This window comes from Oncorhynchus kisutch, unplaced genomic scaffold, assembly GCF_002021735.2.
Source record: "Oncorhynchus kisutch isolate 150728-3 unplaced genomic scaffold, Okis_V2 scaffold3846, whole genome shotgun sequence".
Lineage (NCBI taxonomy): Eukaryota > Metazoa > Chordata > Actinopteri > Salmoniformes > Salmonidae > Oncorhynchus > Oncorhynchus kisutch.
In genome coordinates this window covers 278,701-298,497 of record NW_022265791.1, presented here as the reverse complement: position 1 = coordinate 298,497, position 19,797 = coordinate 278,701, and the positions used below count along the sequence as shown (strand labels likewise).

Here is a 19,797-nt window from a genome sequence, read left to right as displayed (position 1 = left end):
TCTAGTTCCCAGTATGTGGTCCAGTTGGTAGAGCATGATGCTCCCCCAGCTTCTCTAGTTCCCAGTAATGTGGTCCTGTGTGGCTCAGTTGGTAGAGCATGATGCTCCAGGGCTGAGGGTTTGACTCCTGCTGGGGCCACCTAGACCAAAAGATAGGTCTGCACTACTTAAAGTCGCTTTGGATAGAAGTGTCTGCTAAATGGCAGAGGGTGAACGGACAAGACATGAGAATTAAGTGCCTTTGAACAGGGTATGATAGTAGGTTCCAGGCGAACCGGTTTGTGTCCAGAACTGCAACACTACTGGGTTTTTCACGCTCAACAGTTTCATGTGTGTATCAAGAATGGTCCACCACCCAAAGGACATCCAGCCAACTTGACACAACAGTGGGAAGCCTTGGAGTCAACATGAGCCAGCATCCCTGTGGAGCGCTTTCAACACCTTGTAGTCCACGCCCCGACGAATTGAGGCTGTTCTGAGGGCTAAAGGGGAGGAGCAACTCAATATGAGGAAGGTGTTCTTAATGTTTTGTCCACTCAGTTCACCCCCCGGGAAGATGGCATCTCTCCCTCCATCTGCCCTGTCCCCACCCGGCCCACCCCCCAGGAAGATGGCATCTCTCCCTCCATCTACCCTGTCCCCACCCGGCCCACCCCCCAGGAAGATGGCGTCTCTCCCTCCATCTGCCCTGTCCCCACCCGGCCCACCCCCCAGGAAGATGGCATCTCTCCCTCCATCTGCCCTGTCCCCACCCGGCCCACCCCACAGGAAGATGACATCTCTCCCTCCATCTGCCCTGTCCCCACCCGGCCCACCCCACAGGAAGATGACATCTCTCCCTCCATCCACCCCTGTCCCCACCCGGCCCACCCCCCAGGAAGATGACATCTCTCCCTCCATCCACCCCTGTCCCCACCTGGCCCACCCCCCAGGAAGATGGCATCTCTCCCTCCTTCCACCCCTGACCCCACCCCCCAGGAAGATGACATCTCTCCCTCCATCCACCCCTGTCCCCACCCGGCCCACCCCCCAGGAAGATGGCATCTCTCCCTTCATCTGCCCTGTCCCCACCCGGCCCACCCCCCAGGAAGATGGCATTTCTCCCTCCATCCACCCCTGTCCCCACCCGGCCCACCCCCCAGGAAGATGGCATCTCTCCCTCCTTCCACCCCTGTCCCCACCCGGCCCACCCCCCAGGAAGATGGCATCTCTCCCTCCTTCCACCCCTGACCCCACCCGGCCCACCCCCCAGGAAGATGGCATCTCTCCCTCCATCCACCCCTGTCCCCACCCGGCCCACCCCACAGGAAGATGACATCTCTCCCTCCATCCACCCCTGTCCCCACCCTGCCCACCCCACAGGAAGATGACATCTCTCCCTCCATCCACCCATGTCCCCACCCGTCCCACCCCCCAAGGAAGACAATGATCTGTCCTTACTGAATAGTCTCTCTTTCTTGAATAAAACATTTCATTCATGACACAAATATAGTGTTTTCTGGGAATGGCTCATTAGTCATGCTTTAACACTGGAGGGACATTCCTATAGTCTTAAAGTGGCGTGTGTTTTAAACAGACCGTCTCTACAGTACTGTTACGTAACAGAATCCCCAACAGACCTGGAGGGTCCCAGTCAGACAGACAGTAACACCCTCTGTGTTGGGTTAGAAGGATTTTAACACCAACAGGGCTGTAGGGTTCTGCCTCTACAGTTATGTAACAGAGTTCCTAACAGACCTGCAGGGTTAGGGTTATGCCATTTAGCTAATGATTTAAAGCCAGAGAGTTGGAACATTGCTGTAGGACAGACACTGTTAACTGGACCAACAACACTGATGACTAGAGAGAGGGGTGGCAGGAGAGAGAGGGGTAGCAGGATAGAGAGGGGTAGCAGGAGAGAGAGGTACTTAGAGAGGAAGAAAACCAAAATCTCTCAAGACAACTAAAGGAGTTGACCCTCCACATCTATCAAGACAACTAAAGGTGTTGACCCTCCACATCTATCAAGACAACTAAAGGAGTTGACCCTCCACATCTATCAAGACAACTAAAGGAGTTGACCCTCCACATCTCTCAAGACAACTAAAGGAGTTGACCCTCCACATCTCTCAAGACAACTAAAGGTGTTGACCCTCCACATCTCTCAAGACAACTAAAGGAGTTGACCCTCCACATCTCTCAAGACAACTAAAGGAGTTGACCCTCCACATCTATCAAGACAACTAAAGGTGTTGACCCTCCACATCTCTCAAGACAACTAAAGGAGTTGACCCTCCACATCTCTCAAGACAACTAAAGGAGTTGACCCTCCACATCTATCAAGACAACTAAAGGTGTTGACCCTCCACATCTCTCAAGACAACAAAAGGAGTTGACCCTCCACATCTCTCAAGACAACTAAAGGTGTTGACCCTCCACATCTCTCAAGACAACTAAAGGAGTTGACCCTCCACATCTCTCAAGACAACTAAAGGTGTTGACCCTCCACATCTCAAGACAACTAAAGGTGTTGACCCTCCACATCTCTCAAGACAACTAAAGGTGTTGACCCTCCACATCTCTCAAGACAACTAAAGGTGTTGACCCTCCACATCTCTCAAGACAACTAAAGGTGTTGACCCTCCACATCAATCAAGACAACTGGGGCACTGGGCCAGCCACTCTTTAAACATCATCTGGGCCAGCCACTCTTTAAACATCACCTGGGCCAGCCACTCTTTAAACATCACCTGGGCCAGCCACTCTTTAAACATCACCTGGGCCAGCCACTCTTTAAACATCACCTGGGCCAGCCACTCTTTAAACATCACCTGGGCCAGCCACTCGTTAAACATCACCTGGGCCAGCCACTCGTTAAACATCACCTGGGCCAGCCACTCGTTAAACATCATCTGGGCCAGCCACTCGTTAAACATCATCTGGGCCAGCCACTCGTTAAACATCATCTGGGCCAGCCACTCGTTAAACATCACAGGTAAAACACACCGTACTAACACCAATCGGTGCGCCCACCGTACTAACGAGGTGACACCAATCGGTGCGCCCACCGTACTAACGAGGTGACACCAATCGGTGCGCCCACCGTACTAACGAGGTGACACCAATTGGTGCGCCCACCGTACTAACGTGCTAACGAGGTGACACCAATCGGGGCCCACCGTACTAACGAGGTGACACCAATCGGTGCGCCCACCGTACTAACGAGGTGACACCAATCGGGGCCCACCGTACTAACGAGGTGACACCAATCGGGGCCCACCGTACTAACGAGGTGACACCAATCGGGGCCCACCGTACTAACGAGGTGACACCAATCGGGGCCCACCGTACTAACGTCCAAACGTCCAAACCTTGAAAAATAAATGGAAAACAATCCTCTGACTACCAGCGCTCTGCACAGAGGCTTCAATGAAAGACTGGGTGTATGTGGCACTAACCTGCAGACGGTGGTCTCAGGGAGGTATGAGGAGGTGGGGGCGTTGCCGGGTCTGAAGTTGGACACGTTGAAGTGAGAGAGGGTGTGGTCTATGAAGCCGTGCATGGTGCCTGTCTGACTGTACATGTACTGGTACACCAGCCTGGGAATGAAGTCTGAGGTAAACGAGATCACAAACGCCTGACAGGGAGAGAGAGCACAATAAAGGGAGACTGTGAGGTTGACATTTAGGAGCTTTTTCTACTCACCTAGAATCAGACTAACTCATTGATACCATTTTTATGTCTCAGCATGATCGCAAAACTGTATGTCTCAATGGCACACAATGAGACAGACACGTTGTAATCTCTATACCATAATGAGACAGACACGTTGTGATCTCTATACCATAATGAGACAGACACATTGTGATCTCTATACCATAATGAGACAGACACGTTGTAATCTCTATACATCTTTAGGCGACTTTAACTAGGTAAGTTAACTAGGTATGCCGGCCTACCCTGGCCAAACCCTAACGACACTGGGCTAATTGTCCTATGGGACTCCCAATCATGGCCGCTTGTGATACAACCTGGAATCAAACCAGGATCTGTAGTGACGCCTCTAGCACTGAGATGCAGTTCCTTAGATCGCTGTGCCACTCGCGAGCCTCGGGACAGAATGAGGAAGTGGATATAAAATATTTATAAAATATTGATTACTATGTATAGCTTTGTAAGACTATAAATGACCAAACACCCAGCTTTGGAGTAGTTAGATGGTCCATTTCCCTGCTTTTGAGAGGAGACTTCCAGCAATTGTGCTAAGCTAACGAGATGCTAACTTCAATGACCTCCAAACTGCATGCAGAGAAATAAAAATGGTATCCATGAGTTCATAGGACTCTGGGTAAGTAGAAAAACGAGGTAGCCTGTCAGCATGTTGCCTGTTTGACATGTTGCATGTTTAGCATTTAGCCTGTATACTGTTTACAGTGACAGTTACATCATCTCCATGACAACCTCGGTCATAATGAAAACTCCAGAGAATCCAGATGGGTTCTGTCAGGGGTCGTGTGTGTGTGTGTGTGTGTGTGTGTGTGTGTGTGTATATATATATATAGCCTGCTAGCATGTATCCTGATAGCATTTAAGCCTGTTAGCATGTAGCCTGTCAGCCGTGTTAGTCTCCCTGGGAACCACCTACACACAGGCCACATGCTAACAGGTTTAAACGCTATCAAGATACACGCTAACAGGCTATATACACACACATACATGTGTGTGTGTGGTGTGTGGAGGTGGTTCCCAGGGAGAAGCTGGTCCCTGAAGGCAGATAGTGTCTTATGGTCTCTCCCTGATATGATCATATAAATCTGCTCTATATTAAACTGCCAGGGCTTACAGCCGTGAGATCACACACTGTTGTTTTAAGGTTTACAGCAGCAGAACAATCCGCATCAAACAAAGCCAACATTATTATTGAATATCACTCCAGTCTCCATTACTACACATTATCTCATCACGTCAAACAGAGACATTAGAGGACATTATCTCATCACGTCAAACAGAGACATTACAGAGGACATTATCTCATCACGTCAAACAGAGACATTACAGAGGACATTATCTCATCACGTCAAACAGAGACATTACAGAGGACATTATCTCATCACGTCAAACAGAGAGACATATTACAGAGGACATTATCTCATCACATCAAACAGAGAGACACATTACAGAGGACATTATCTCATCACGTCAAACAGACATTACAGAGGACATTATCTCATCACGTCAAACAGACATTACAGAGGACATTATCTCATCACGTCAAACAGACATTACAGAGGACATTATCTCATCACGTCAAACAGAGAGACATATTACAGAGGACATTATCTCATCACATCAAACAGAGAGACATAGAGACAGAGAGATAATGCCCGACTAGCATCACCACCCATCACCACCCTGGATGGTTCCGACCTAGAATATGTGGACGTCTATAAGTACCTAGGTGTCTGGCTAGACTGCAAACTCTCCTTCCAGACTCATATCAAACATCTCCAATCGAAAATCAAATCAAGAGTCGGCTTTCTATTCCGCAACAAAGCCTCCTTCACTCACGCCGCCAAGCTTACCCTAGTAAAACTGACTATCCTACCGATCCTCGACTTCGGCGATGTCATCTACAAAATGGCTTCCAACACTCTACTCAGCAAACTGGATGCAGTCTATCACAGTGCCATCCGTTTTGTCACTAAAGCACCTTATACCACCCACCACTGCGACTTGTATGCTCTAGTCGGCTGGCCCTCGCTACATATTCGTCGCCAGACCCACTGGCTCCAGGTCATCTACAAGTCCATGCTAGGTAAAGCTCTGCCTTATCTCAGCTCACTGGTCACGATGGCAACACCCATCCGTAGCACGCGCTCCAGCAGGTGTATCTCACTGATCATCCCTAAAGCCAACACCTCATTTGGCCGCCTTTCGTTCCAGTACTCTGCTGCCTGTGACTGGAACGAATTGCAAAAATCACTGAAGTTGGAGACTTTTATCTCCCTCACCAACTTCAAACATCAGCTATCTGAGCAGCTAACCGATCGCTGCAGCTGTACATAGCTGTACACAGCTGTAAATAGCCCACCCTTTTCACCTACCTCATCCCCATACTGTTTTTATTTATTTACTTTTCTGCTCTTCTGCACACCAATATCTCTACCTGTACATGACCATCTGATCATTTATCACTCCAGTGTTAATCTGCAAAATTGTAATTATTTGCCTACCTCCTCATGCCTTTTGCACACATTGTATATAGACCCCCCCTTTGTTTTCTACTGTGTTATTGACTTGTTAATTGTTTACTCCATGTGTAACTCTTTGTTGTATGCTCACACTGCTATGCTTTATCTTGGCCAGGTCGCAGTTGCAAATGAGAACTTGTTCTCAACTAGCCTACCTGGTTAAATAAAGGTGAAATAAAAAAATAAAAAAATTTGGCACTAAATATTTGGGGGATTATCTGGTTGATCCATTTACAGGATGATTTGAGGATGATGTCTGGCTGGATCAGGATCTAGGATGAGCAACACCCTAAAAGGGTCTGAAAAGCAGCCGGTTATCTCTGGCCCCGTGCCGTCACTGAGCTTTAAGAGAGATATTAAGTTCTAAGAGCCTAGTGAACCTTCTGTGAGGCTGCAGAATGTTGCCCAGGCTGCAGAATGTTGACATGGCTGCAGAATGTTGCCCAGGCTGCAGAATGTTGACATGGCTGCAGAATGTTCCCCAGGCTGCAGAATGTTGACATGGCTGCAGAATGTTGCCCAGGCTGCAGAATGTTGACATGGCTGCAGAATGTTGACATGGCTGCAGAATGTTGACATGGCTGCAGAATGTTGACATGGCTGCAGAATGTTGACATGGCTGCAGAATGTTCCCCAGGCTGCAGAATGTTGACATGGCTGCAGAATGTTCCCCAGGCTGCAGAATGTTGACATGGCTGCAGAATGTTCCCCAGGCTGCAGAATGTTGACATGGCTGCAGAATGTTGACATGGCTGCAGAATGTTCCCCAGGCTGCAGAATGTTGACATGGCTGCAGAATGTTCCCCAGGCTGCAGAATGTTGACATGGCTGCAGAATGTTCACCAGGCTGCAGAATGTTCCCCAGGCTGCAGAATGTTCCCCAGGCTGCAGAATGTTGACATGGCTGCAGAATGTTGACATGGCTGCAGAATGTTGACATGGCTGCAGAATGTTCCCCAGGCTGCAGAATGTTCCCCAGGCTGCAGAATGTTCCCCAGGCTGCAGAATGTTCCCCAGGCTGCAGAATGTTCCCCAGGCTGCAGAATGTTCCCCAGGCTGCAGAATGTTCGCCAGGCTGCAGAATGTTGACATGGCTGCAGAATGTTGACATGGCTGCAGAATGTTGACATGGCTGCAGAATGTTGATATGGCTGCAGAATGTTGACATGGCTGCAGAATGTTCCCCCAGGCGCTGCAGAATGTTCCCCAGGCTGCAGAATGTTCCCCAGGCTGCAGAATGTTCCCCAGGCTGCAGAATGTTCCCCAGGCTGCAGAATGTTCCCCAGGCTGCAGAATGTTGACATGGCTGCAGAATGTTCCCCAGGCTGCAGAATGTTCCCCAGGCTGCAGAATGTTCCCCAGGCTGCAGAATGTTGACATGGCTGCAGAATGTTGACATGGCTGCAGAATGTTCCCCAGGCTGCAGAATGTTCCCCAGGCTGCAGAATGTTCCCCAGGCTGCAGAATGTTCCCCAGGCTGCAGAATGTTCCCCAGGCTGCAGAATGTTGACATGGCTGCAGAATGTTGACATGGCTGCAGAATGTTGATATGGCTGCAGAATGTTGACATGGCTGCAGAATGTTCCCCAGGCTGCAGAATGTTCCCCAGGCTGCAGAATGTTCCCCAGGCTGCAGAATGTTCCCCAGGCTGCAGAATGTTCCCCAGGCTGCAGAATGTTCCCCAGGCTGCAGAATGTTGACATGGCTGCAGAATGTTGACATGGCTGCAGAATGTTGACATGGCTGCAGAATGTTCCCCAGGCTGCAGAATGTTCCCCAGGCTGCAGAATGTTCCCCAGGCTGCAGAATGTTGACATGGCTGCAGAATGTTCACCAGGCTGCAGAATGTTCCCCAGGCTGCAGAATGTTCCCCAGGCTGCAGAATGTTCCCCAGGCTGCAGAATGTTCCCCAGGCTGCAGAATGTTCCCCAGGCTGCAGAATGTTCCCCAGGCTGCAGAATGTTGACATGGCTGCAGAATGTTGACATGGCTGCAGAATGTTCACCAGGCTGCAGAATGTTGACATGGCTGCAGAATGTTCCCCAGGCTGCAGAATGTTCCCCAGGCTGCAGAATGTTCCCCAGGCTGCAGAATGTTCCCCAGGCTGCAGAATGTTGACATGGCTGCAGAATGTTGACATGGCTGCAGAATGTTGACATGGCTGCAGAATGTTCCCCAGGCTGCAGAATGTTCCCCAGGCTGCAGAATGTTCCCCAGGCTGCAGAATGTTCCCCAGGCTGCAGAATGTTGACATGGCTGCAGAATGTTGACATGGCTGCAGAATGTTGACATGGCTGCAGAATGTTGACATGGCTGCAGAATGTTCACATGGCTGCAGAATGTTCCCCAGGCTGCAGAATGTTGACATGGCTGCAGAATGTTGACATGGCTGCAGAATGTTGACATGGCTGCAGAATGTTGACATGGCTGCAGAATGTTCCCCAGGCTGCAGAATGTGCCCCAGGCTGCAGAATGTGCCCCAGGCTGCAGAATGTTCCCCAGGCTGCAGAATGTTCCCCAGGCTGCAGAATGTTCCCCAGGCTGCAGAATGTTGACATGGCTGCAGAATGTTGACATGGCTGCAGAATGTTGACATGGCTGCAGAATGTTGACATGGCTGCAGAATGTTGACATGGCTGCAGAATGTTGACATGGCTGCAGAATGTTGACATGGCTGCAGAATGTTGACATGGCTGCAGAATGTTCCCCAGGCTGCAGAATGTTCCCCAGGCTGCAGAATGTTCCCCAGGCTGCAGAATGTTCCCCAGGCTGCAGAATGTTCCCCAGGCTGCAGAATGTTCCCCAGGCTGCAGAATGTTGACATGGCTGCAGAATGTTGACATGGCTGCAGAATGTTGACATGGCTGCAGAATGTTGACATGGCTGCAGAATGTTGACATGGCTGCAGAATGTTGACATGGCTGCAGAATGTTGACATGGCTGCAGAATGTTCCCCAGGCTGCAGAATGTTCCCCAGGCTGCAGAATGTTCCCCAGGCTGCAGAATGTTCCCCAGGCTGCAGAATGTTCCCCAGGCTGCAGAATGTTGACATGGCTGCAGAATGTTGACATGGCTGCAGAATGTTGACATGGCTGCAGAATGTTCCCCAGGCTGCAGAATGTTCCCCAGGCTGCAGAATGTTCCCCAGGCTGCAGAATGTTGACATGGCTGCAGAATGTTCACCAGGCTGCAGAATGTTCCCCAGGCTGCAGAATGTTCCCCAGGCTGCAGAATGTTCCCCAGGCTGCAGAATGTTCCCCAGGCTGCAGAATGTTCCCCAGGCTGCAGAATGTTCCCCAGGCTGCAGAATGTTGACATGGCTGCAGAATGTTGACATGGCTGCAGAATGTTCCCCAGGCTGCAGAATGTTCCCCAGGCTGCAGAATGTTCCCCAGGCTGCAGAATGTTCCCCAGGCTGCAGAATGTTCCCCAGGCTGCAGAATGTTGACATGGCTGCAGAATGTTCACATGGCTGCAGAATGTTCCCCAGGCTGCAGAATGTTCACCAGGCTGCAGAATGTTCCCCAGGCTGCAGAATGTTCCCCAGGCTGCAGAATGTTCCCCAGGCTGCAGAATGTTGACATGGCTGCAGAATGTTGACATGGCTGCAGAATGTTCCCCAGGCTGCAGAATGTTGACATGGCTGCAGAATGTTCCCCAGGCTGCAGAATGTTCACCAGGCTGCAGAATGTTCACCAGGCTGCAGAATGTTGACATGGCTGCAGAATGTTGACATGGCTGCAGAATGTTGACATGGCTGCAGAATGTTCCCCAGGCTGCAGAATGTTCCCCAGGCTGCAGAATGTTGACATGGCTGCAGAATGTTCCCCAGGCTGCAGAATGTTGACATGGCTGCAGAATGTTGACATGGCTGCAGAATGTTCCCCAGGCTGCAGAATGTTGACATGGCTGCAGAATGTTCCCCAGGCTGCAGAATGTTCACCAGGCTGCAGAATGTTCCCCAGGCTGCAGAATGTTGACATGGCTGCAGAATGTTCCCCAGGCTGCAGAATGTTCCCCAGGCTGCAGAATGTTGACATGGCTGCAGAATGTTGACATGGCTGCAGAATGTTGATATGGCTGCAGAATGTTGACATGGCTGCAGAATGTTGACATGGCTGCAGAATGTTCCCCAGGCTGCAGAATGTTCCCCAGGCTGGCAGAATGTTCCCCAGGCTGCAGAATGTTCCCAGGCTGCAGAATGTTCCCCAGGCTGCAGAATGTTGACATGGCTGCAGAATGTTCCCCAGGCTGCAGAATGTTCCCCAGGCTGCAGAATGTTCCCCAGGCTGCAGAATGTTGACATGGCTGCAGAATGTTGACATGGCTGCAGAATGTTCCCCAGGCTGCAGAATGTTCCCAGGCTGCAGAATGTGCCCCAGGCTGCAGAATGTTCCCCAGGCTGCAGAATGTTCCCCAGGCTGCAGAATGTTCCCCAGGCTGCAGAATGTTCCCCAGGCTGCAGAATGTTGACATGGCTGCAGAATGTTGACATGGCTGCAGAATGTTGACATGGCTGCAGAATGTTCCCCAGGCTGCAGAATGTTCCCCAGGCTGCAGAATGTTCCCCAGGCTGCAGAATGTTCCCCAGGCTGCAGAATGTTCCCCAGGCTGCAGAATGTTCCCCAGGCTGCAGAATGTTCCCCAGGCTGCAGAATGTTGACATGGCTGCAGAATGTTGACATGGCTGCAGAATGTTGACATGGCTGCAGAATGTTGACATGGCTGCAGAATGTTGACATGGCTGCAGAATGTTGACATGGCTGCAGAATGTTGACATGGCTGCAGAATGTTCCCCAGGCTGCAGAATGTTCCCCAGGCTGCAGAATGTTCCCCAGGCTGCAGAATGTTCCCCAGGCTGCAGAATGTTCCCCAGGCTGCAGAATGTTCCCCAGGCTGCAGAATGTTCCCCAGGCTGCAGAATGTTCCCCAGGCTGCAGAATGTTGACATGGCTGCAGAATGTTGACATGGCTGCAGAATGTTGACATGGCTGCAGAATGTTCCCCAGGCTGCAGAATGTTCCCCAGGCTGCAGAATGTTCCCCAGGCTGCAGAATGTTGACATGGCTGCAGAATGTTCACCAGGCTGCAGAATGTTCCCCAGGCTGCAGAATGTTCCCCAGGCTGCAGAATGTTCCCCAGGCTGCAGAATGTTCCCCAGGCTGCAGAATGTTCCCCAGGCTGCAGAATGTTCCCCAGGCTGCAGAATGTTGCCCATGGCTGCAGAATGTTGACATGGCTGCAGAATGTTCACAGGCTGCAGAAGTTCACCCGCATTGACATGGCTGCAGAATGTTCCCCAGGCTGCAGAATGTTCCCCAGGCTGCAGAATGTTCCCCAGGCTGCAGAATGTTGACATGGCTGCAGAATGTTGACATGGCTGCAGAATGTTCCCCAGGCTGCAGAATGTTCCCCAGGCTGCAGAATGTTCCCCAGGCTGCAGAATGTTCCCCAGGCTGCAGAATGTTCCCCAGGCTGCAGAATGTTGACATGGCTGCAGAATGTTCCCCAGGCTGCAGAATGTTCACCAGGCTGCAGAATGTTCACCAGGCTGCAGAATGTTCCCCAGGCTGCAGAATGTTCCCCAGGCTGCAGAATGTTCCCCAGGCTGCAGAATGTTCCCCAGGCTGCAGAATGTTGACATGGCTGCAGAATGTTGACATGGCTGCAGAATGTTCCCCAGGCTGCAGAATGTTGACATGGCTGCAGAATGTTCCCCAGGCTGCAGAATGTTCACCAGGCTGCAGAATGTTCACCAGGCTGCAGAATGTTGACATGGCTGCAGAATGTTGACATGGCTGCAGAATGTTGACATGGCTGCAGAATGTTCCCTAGGCTGCAGAATGTTCCCCAGGCTGCAGAATGTTCCCCAGGCTGCAGAATGTTGACATGGCTGCAGAATGTTCCCCAGGCTGCAGAATGTTGACATGGCTGCAGAATGTTGACATGGCTGCAGAATGTTGACATGGCTGCAGAATGTTCCCCAGGCTGCAGAATGTTGACATGGCTGCAGAATGTTCCCCAGGCTGCAGAATGTTCACCAGGCTGCAGAATGTTGACATGGCTGCAGAATGTTCCCCAGGCTGCAGAATGTTACCCAGGCTGCAGAATGTTCCCCAGGCTGCAGAATGTTCCCCAGGCTGCAGAATGTTCCCCAGGCTGCAGAATGTTCCCCAGGCTGCAGAATGTTGACATGGCTGCAGAATGTTCCCCAGGCTGCAGAATGTTCCCCAGGCTGCAGAATGTTCACCAGCCTCTTAGCACATCACATCTGGCTTAAAGACTACTGCCACTCTGTCTGCATAACTTTTGAGAATTGCGACACTTATTGGAAGCAAAAGATACTCTACAGAGATGGACTCCACTCGAACCATCTAGGAGCCTGGAGCCTCTCTTCAGATTTCAAGGCCGCGTTAAGATAATGACTAAGAGACAGTCCAAGCACCGCTCCTGAGTGGCGTAGAGGTCTAAGGCACTGCATCTCAGTGCTAAAAGCTTCACTACAGACCCTGGTTCGATCCTGGGCTGTATTACAACCCGGACGTGATCGAGATTCCCATAGGGAGGTGCACAATTGGTCCAGCATCGTCTGGGTTAGGGTTTGGCCAGGCTGAAGCCATCATTGTAAAATAAGAATTTCTGACTCGTCTAGTTAAATAAAGGCTGCATAATATAAGTTATAAACTGCTGAGGTAATACCTCCCATCCTTTCTAAGCATTATTGTCCAACTGTTGTTTATACTGCCAGGGTTGTTGTCAGTTGTAATTGTTTACCCATTTCGTTTGAACTCAACTTATTATCCTGGGTGACATAAATTGGGAAATGCAGACAATCTAAAAGCTGTGTAATAATCTAAACCTATTCCAGCAGGTGACTAAGCCTATATTAGTGACCATTGCCCAGGTGTTTGTGTTAGAGATGTGATAATACCAAAATCGGAGCCTCGTGGCGTAACAAAAAGGAACTTTAAAATCTTCAGTCAACAAGCTTTTTTACATGATCTTTATTTTAGTGATCTTGATTATATCTCTGCTATCCATGAACATGATTTAGCTTTCAGCCTTTATTCTTTCAGCCTTCAATACATTTGTGGATAATTATGCTCCCTTCAAGAAATTAAGGGTTAACAGTAGATCGAATGCCTGGTACACTCCGGAATTATGAGAAGTTATTCATACAAGAGATGGTGCTTGGGTCAAGGCCAGGAACACAAGCGTAGGCCTGGACTGGCAAGCTTTTAAGCAACTGAGGAATTGTTGTGTAAGACAAATCAGAATGGCTAACTCTGATTATTGTGTAACCGCTCCTGCGGATTGTAATGGAGACCCGGCTAAATTCTGGAAAACTGTCAAATACCTGAAGGGTTTGTCCTCCTCTGTGCCACAACAAATTAACTCAGAGGGTCATGAATTAATGCAGGGTCATGAAATGACGCTCCTGTGTGTAACAGTATAACTTTAGTCCGTCCCCTCGCCCATACCCGGGCTCAAACCAGGGACCCTCTGCACACAGACAACAGTCACCCACGAAGCATCGTTACCCATCGCTCCACAAAAGCCGCAGCCCTTGGAGAGCAAGGGGAACCACTACTTCAAGGTCTCAGAGCAAGTGACGTCATCGATTGAAACACTATTAGAGTGCACCACTAGCCATTTCACATCGGTTACATATGGTTCTATGACGAACTTAGCCTTAAGATGCTTTGGGGAAACCAAAGCCGGGCCCTGGTCAATTTGACCCTCCCAATAATATACCATGATTAGTTTTATTGATTGGTAAAAAAGTAAAGCACCAGGCAACTACTGGCTTTATGTATCTTTACAGTTCCTCATTTTATGCCCCCCCCCCCCCCCCCCCACTGCCAAATAGCTTTTGGTTGTGCCCGGTGTCCAGAAGCAGCCCGTTCGTGGTCAGAGCAGCAGGAAGAAACCATGTTACAGATCCCCATTAGAAATGTAGAAAGAGGGCAGATCTAAAGATACAACAACTATCATGGGTTGTTAGGGGAGATCTAAAGATACAACAACTATCATGGGTTGTTGATATAACCAGGAAAATGTCTTTAGCTGCTGGACAACGAAAGAAAGTTGATTTGGAAATGAATAGAACATGATAGAAATGCTGGTATTTGTATGTATTATGGATCCCCATTAGTTCCTGCCAAGGCAGCAGCTACTCTTCCTGGGGTTTATTATGGATCCCCATTAGTTCCTGCCAAAGCAGCAGCTACTCTTCTTGGGGTTTATTATGGATCCCCATTAGTTCCTGCCAAAGCAGCAGCTACTCTTCCTGGGGTTTATTATGGATCCCCATTAGTTCCTGCCAAGGCAGCAGCTACTCTTCCTGGGGTTTATTATGGATCCCCATTAGTTCCTGCCAAAGCAGCAGCTACTCTTCTTGGGGTTTATTATGGATCCCCATTAGTTCCTGTCAAAGCAGCAGCTACTCTTCTTGGGGTTTATTATGGATCCCCATTAGTTCCTGTCAAGGCAGCAGCTACTCTTCTTGGGGTTTATTATGGATCCCCATTAGTTCCTGCCAAGGCAGCAGCTACTCTTCCTGGGGTTTATTATGGATCCCCATTAGTTCCTGTCAAAGCAGCAGCTACTCTTCTTGGGGTTTATTATGGATCCCCATTAGTTCCTGCCAAGGCAGCAGCTACTCTTCCTGGGGTTTATTATGGATCCCCATTAGTTCCTGCCAAAGCAGCAGCTACTCTTCCTGGGGTTTATTATGGATCCCCATTAGTTCCTGTCAAAGCAGCAGCTACTCTTCCTGGGGTTTATTATGGATCCCCATTAGTTCCTGCCAAAGCAGCAGCTACTCTTCCTGGGGTTTATTATGGATCCCCATTAGTTCCTGCCAAAGCAGCAGCTACTCTTCCTGGGGTTTATTATGGATCCCCATTAGTTCCTGCCAAAGCAGCAGCTAATCTTCCTGGGGTTTATTATGGATCCCCATTAGTTCCTGCCAAGGCAGCAGCTACTCTTCTTGGGGTTTATTATGGATCCCCATTAGTTCCTGCCAAAGCAGCAGCTACTCTTCCTGGGGTCCAGCAAAATTAGTAGTTTATACCATTTTAAAACATTACAATACATTCACAGATTTCACAAAACACTGTGTGCCCTCAGGCCCCTATCGGTTTCAATGGCATCAGAGGAAGTGTTCCTACAAATCATTCCCTCAAAAGTTCTATGGTCTGATTTGGCTAGGTTATTTTAAAACAAGGTAGGACATGCCTCATAACATGACAAACTCCAGGTTTTCAAAAATTAGGTTTATGGTTAAATATTTTCAAAATAGGGACTGCCTCTGCTCATATGGTGCCGGAGTATGTCAACAGAATCAAGCCTTTAGAAGTTAATGGTAATGATCCTACATTATATTTGTCAAACATGACTGGTGTTTAGTCTTTATGTATTTAAACGTTTGTTTACATTTTCTGCCTCATGTCAGCATCAGTGTGGACGTATCACATCGGCTACACCTTGAGATCTTGGCTAATTGGGCTCACGAGTGAGAAGATGGCGCAGGAAGAAATGGCAGCAGTTTTACGGGCGCCTAACCAACTGTGCTGTTATTTGTAACTCATTTTGTACATAATGTTTCTGCCACCATACGGCAAAAAAGAGCTTCTGGATATCGGGACAGCGATGACTCACCTCAGATTAGACAAAGATTTTTCTTCAACAAGCAGGACGCACAGGATGTACTTCAGACACCCGACAAGGCCAAAATCCTCATCAGAGAAAGAGACGCAGGTATAGAGGACACAGGCCTGGGGGCTGGCCTGGTAAGGATCCGCCGACAGCGAGTGGGAAATCTGCCTTTATCAACAATATTACTTGCCAACGTACAATCATTGGACAATAAATTAGACGAGGTACAATCACGAATATCCTACCAACGGGGCATCAAAAACTGTAATATCTTATGTTTCACCGAATCGTGGCTGAATGTCAACATGGATAACATTCAGCTAGCGGGATATACGCTGCACCGGCTAGATAGAACAGCACACTCCAGGTAAGACGAGGGGGAGAGATCTGTGTACATTTGTAAATAACAGTTGGTGCACAAAATCTAAGGAAATCTCTTGATTTTGCTCGCCTGAAGTAGAGTATATCATGATAAGCTGTAGACCACACAATTTGCCAAGAGAGTTTATCATCTAGATTTTTTGAGGCGGTTTATTTTCCACCACAGGTGGAAGCTTGCACTAAGACTGCAATCAGTCAGTAATAGAAGGCAATAAGCGAACAGGAAAACGCCCACCCAGAGGTGTCACTCCTAGTGGCAGGGGACTTTAATGCAGGAAAACTGAAATCAGTCTTACCTAAATTCTATCAGCATGTTAAATGTGCAACCAGAGGGGAAAAAAAACCCTCTAAAACCACCTTTACACCACACACAGAGACGCATACAAAGTTCTCCCTCGCCACCCATTTGACAAATCTGACCCTAATTCCATCCTCCTGATTCATGCTTACAAACAAAAACTAAAGCAGGAAGCTCCAGTGACTCTGTCAATAAAGAAGATGCAGATACTAAGCCACGGGACTGTTTGTCACAGACTGGAATATGTTTCCTGATTCCTCCAGTGGAATTGAGTACACCACATGAGTTACTGGCTTCATCAATAAGTGCATCAATGACGTCCTCCCCACTGTACGTACATAACCCAACCAGAAGCCATGGATTACAGGCAACATCTGCACTGAGCTAAAGGGAAGAGCCTTCAAGGAGTGTGACTCTAACCAGGACGCTTACGAGAAATCCCGCTACGCCCTCAGACGAACCATCAAACAGGCAAAGCGTCAATACAGGACTATGATTGAATCGTACTACACCAGCTCCTATGCTCGTCGGATGTGGCAGGGCTTGCAAACTATAACTAAAAGGGAAGAACAGCCGTGAGCTGCCCAGTGACACAAACCTACCAGACGAGCTAAATCACTTCTATGCTCACTTCGGGGCAAGCAACACTGATGCATGCATGAGAGCATCAGCTGTTCTGGACGACTGTGTGATCACGCTCTCCGTAGCTGACGTGAGTAAGACCTTTATTAAAACCAGTCAACATTCACAAGGCAACTGGGCCAGACGGATTACCATTGAGGGGGCTCCGGGCATGTGCTGACCAATTGGCAGGTGTCTTCACTGACATTGTCAACACGTCCCTGATTGAGTCTGTAATACCAACATGTTTCAAGCTTGTGCCCAAGAACACTAAGGTAACCTGCCTAAATGACTACAGACCCGTAGCACTCACGTCCGTAGCCATGAAGTACATTGAAAGGCTGGTCATGGCTCACATCAACACCATTATCCCAGGAACCCTAGCCCACTCCAATTTGCATATCACTCAAACAGATACACAGATGATGCAATCTCTATTGCACTCCACACTGCCCTTCCCCACCTGGACAAAAGGAACACCTACGTGAGAATGCTATTCATTGACTACAGTTCAGCGTTCAGCACCATAGTGCCCTCAAAGCTCATCACTAAGCTAAGGACTCTGGGACGTGCCATTACTATTATTTGACCATGCTGGTAATATATGAACATTTGAACATCTTGACCATGTTCTATTATAATCTACACCCGGCACAGCCAGAAGAGGACTGGCCACCCCACATAGCCTGGTTCCTCTCTAGGTTTCTTCCTAGGGTTTGGCCTTTATAGGGAGTTTTTCCTAGCCACCATGCTTCTACACCTGCATTGCTTGCTGTTTGGGGTTTTAGGCTGGGTTTCTGTACAGCACTTTGAGATATCCGCTGATGTAAGAAGGGCTATATAAATACATTTGATCAAAGCTCATCACTAAGCTAAGGACTCTGGGACTAAACACCCAGGACCCTCTGCAACTGGATCCTGGACTTCCTGACGGGCCGCCCCAGGTGGTAAGGGTAGGTAACAACACACAAGGCACGACTCCAACACCATCATTAAGTTGCAGATGACAACAGCCTGATCACTGACAATGACGAGACAACCTATAGGGCAGAGGTCAGAGACCTGGCAGGGTGGTGCCAGACTAACAACGTATCCCTCAAAGCAATCAAGACAAAGGAGATGATTGTGGACTACAGGAAAAGGCGGGCCGAACACGCCCCCATTCTCATTGACGGGGCTGTAGTGGAGCAGGTTGAGAGCTTCAAGTTCCTTGGTGTCCACATCACCAACAAACTAGAATGGTCCAAACAAATCAAGACAGTCGTGAATAGGGCAGGCACAACAAAGACTATTCCCCCTCAGGAAACTAAAAGATTTGGCATGGGTCCTCAGATTAAGACCACACTCAATGAGCTGTATAAGCAAACAAGAAAATTCTCATCCAGAGGTGGCGCTCCTAGTACACGGAGACTTTAATGGAGGAAAACTGAAATCCATCTTATGTCATTTCTACCAGCATGTCACGTACAACTAGAGCTGAAAAAAACAGAATCACATTTACTCCACACACAGAGACACATACAAAGCTCTCCCTCCATTTGGCAAATCTGACCATAACTATATCCTCCTGATTCCTGCGTACTCAAACAGGAAGTACCAGTGATGTGCTCTATAAGGAAGTGGTCCGATGAAGCGGATGCTAAGGTACAGGACTGTTTAGCTAGCAGAGAATATGTTACGGGATTCATCCGGATTCATTAACAACAACGTTTTCACCACAGCGACCGTACGTAGACATCCCAACCAGAAGCCATGGATTACAGGCAACATCCGCACTGAGCTAAAGGCTAGAGCTGCCGCTTTCAAGGAGGGGGACACGTATCCGGACGCTTATAAGAAATCCCGCTACGATGCAAGCAACACCGAACCATGCATGACGGCACCAGTTGTTTCGGACGACTGTGTGATCACGCTCTCCGTAGCTGACGTGAGTAAGACCTTTAAACAGGTTAACATTCACAAGAACACATGTTCATGCCACACACACACACAACTGCTGTTACCAGACTCTTACAATACTGCTCAGTTTATACACTTGCCCTCCATCCCACCCTTCCCCAATACACATACAAATATTGGACTACAAATTGTGCCTTCGTGTATTATACTGATGCTAACATGTTAGTTTCTGTTGTTATTGTTTATTAGTTCTTATTGTTGTTGCATTGAAGGAAACTGCAAGTAAGCATTTAGTTGGACGATGTATCCCATGTGTATCCCGTACATACGACTCATAAAACGTGAATCTCTATGAGCTGGCTGGCAAGCAAACATGTCTGCAGACGATAATACCAAAGACAATATCAGCATGTATCGTATCTAGTTGTAAAATCGCCTAAACAAACTGCCCTATCAATTTAGGAGTCTCACCATATATACAATCTCACCATATCCAACCTGCAGATTGAAGCAGAGTGGAGTCTGACATTGGCAACGGCACCATGCAATGCACCTGGACTGAAGAGGCAGACAAATAGGAGACATTGTGGTGGGCTCTCCTCTTAGAATGACACATTTCTCCAGGTAGGAACATCACAAACATATCATCACCCCATTGGAGAGAAGAGTTATGACATCAGTCACTATTAGACGTTTTCACCATCTAAA

The 19,797-nt window shown here is 48.7% G+C and overlaps 1 protein-coding gene across 1 annotated transcript in view; it reads right to left on the bottom strand.

Annotated features, from left to right (window-relative positions):
- Positions 1 to 2,596: 2,596 nt before the first annotated feature.
- The window catches only part of LOC116372023 (anoctamin-1), a 145,616-nt gene continuing 128,415 nt past the window's right edge, over positions 2,597 to 19,797 (bottom strand). The window contains exons 24-26 of the mRNA XM_031821090.1: positions 3,386 to 3,616; positions 2,865 to 2,957; positions 2,597 to 2,605 (exon numbers count right to left, since the gene is read on the bottom strand). Coding sequence (XP_031676950.1) covers positions 2,597 to 2,605; positions 2,865 to 2,957; positions 3,386 to 3,616 — 333 coding nt within the window. The remainder of the gene's footprint in view (positions 2,606 to 2,864; positions 2,958 to 3,385; positions 3,617 to 19,797) is intronic.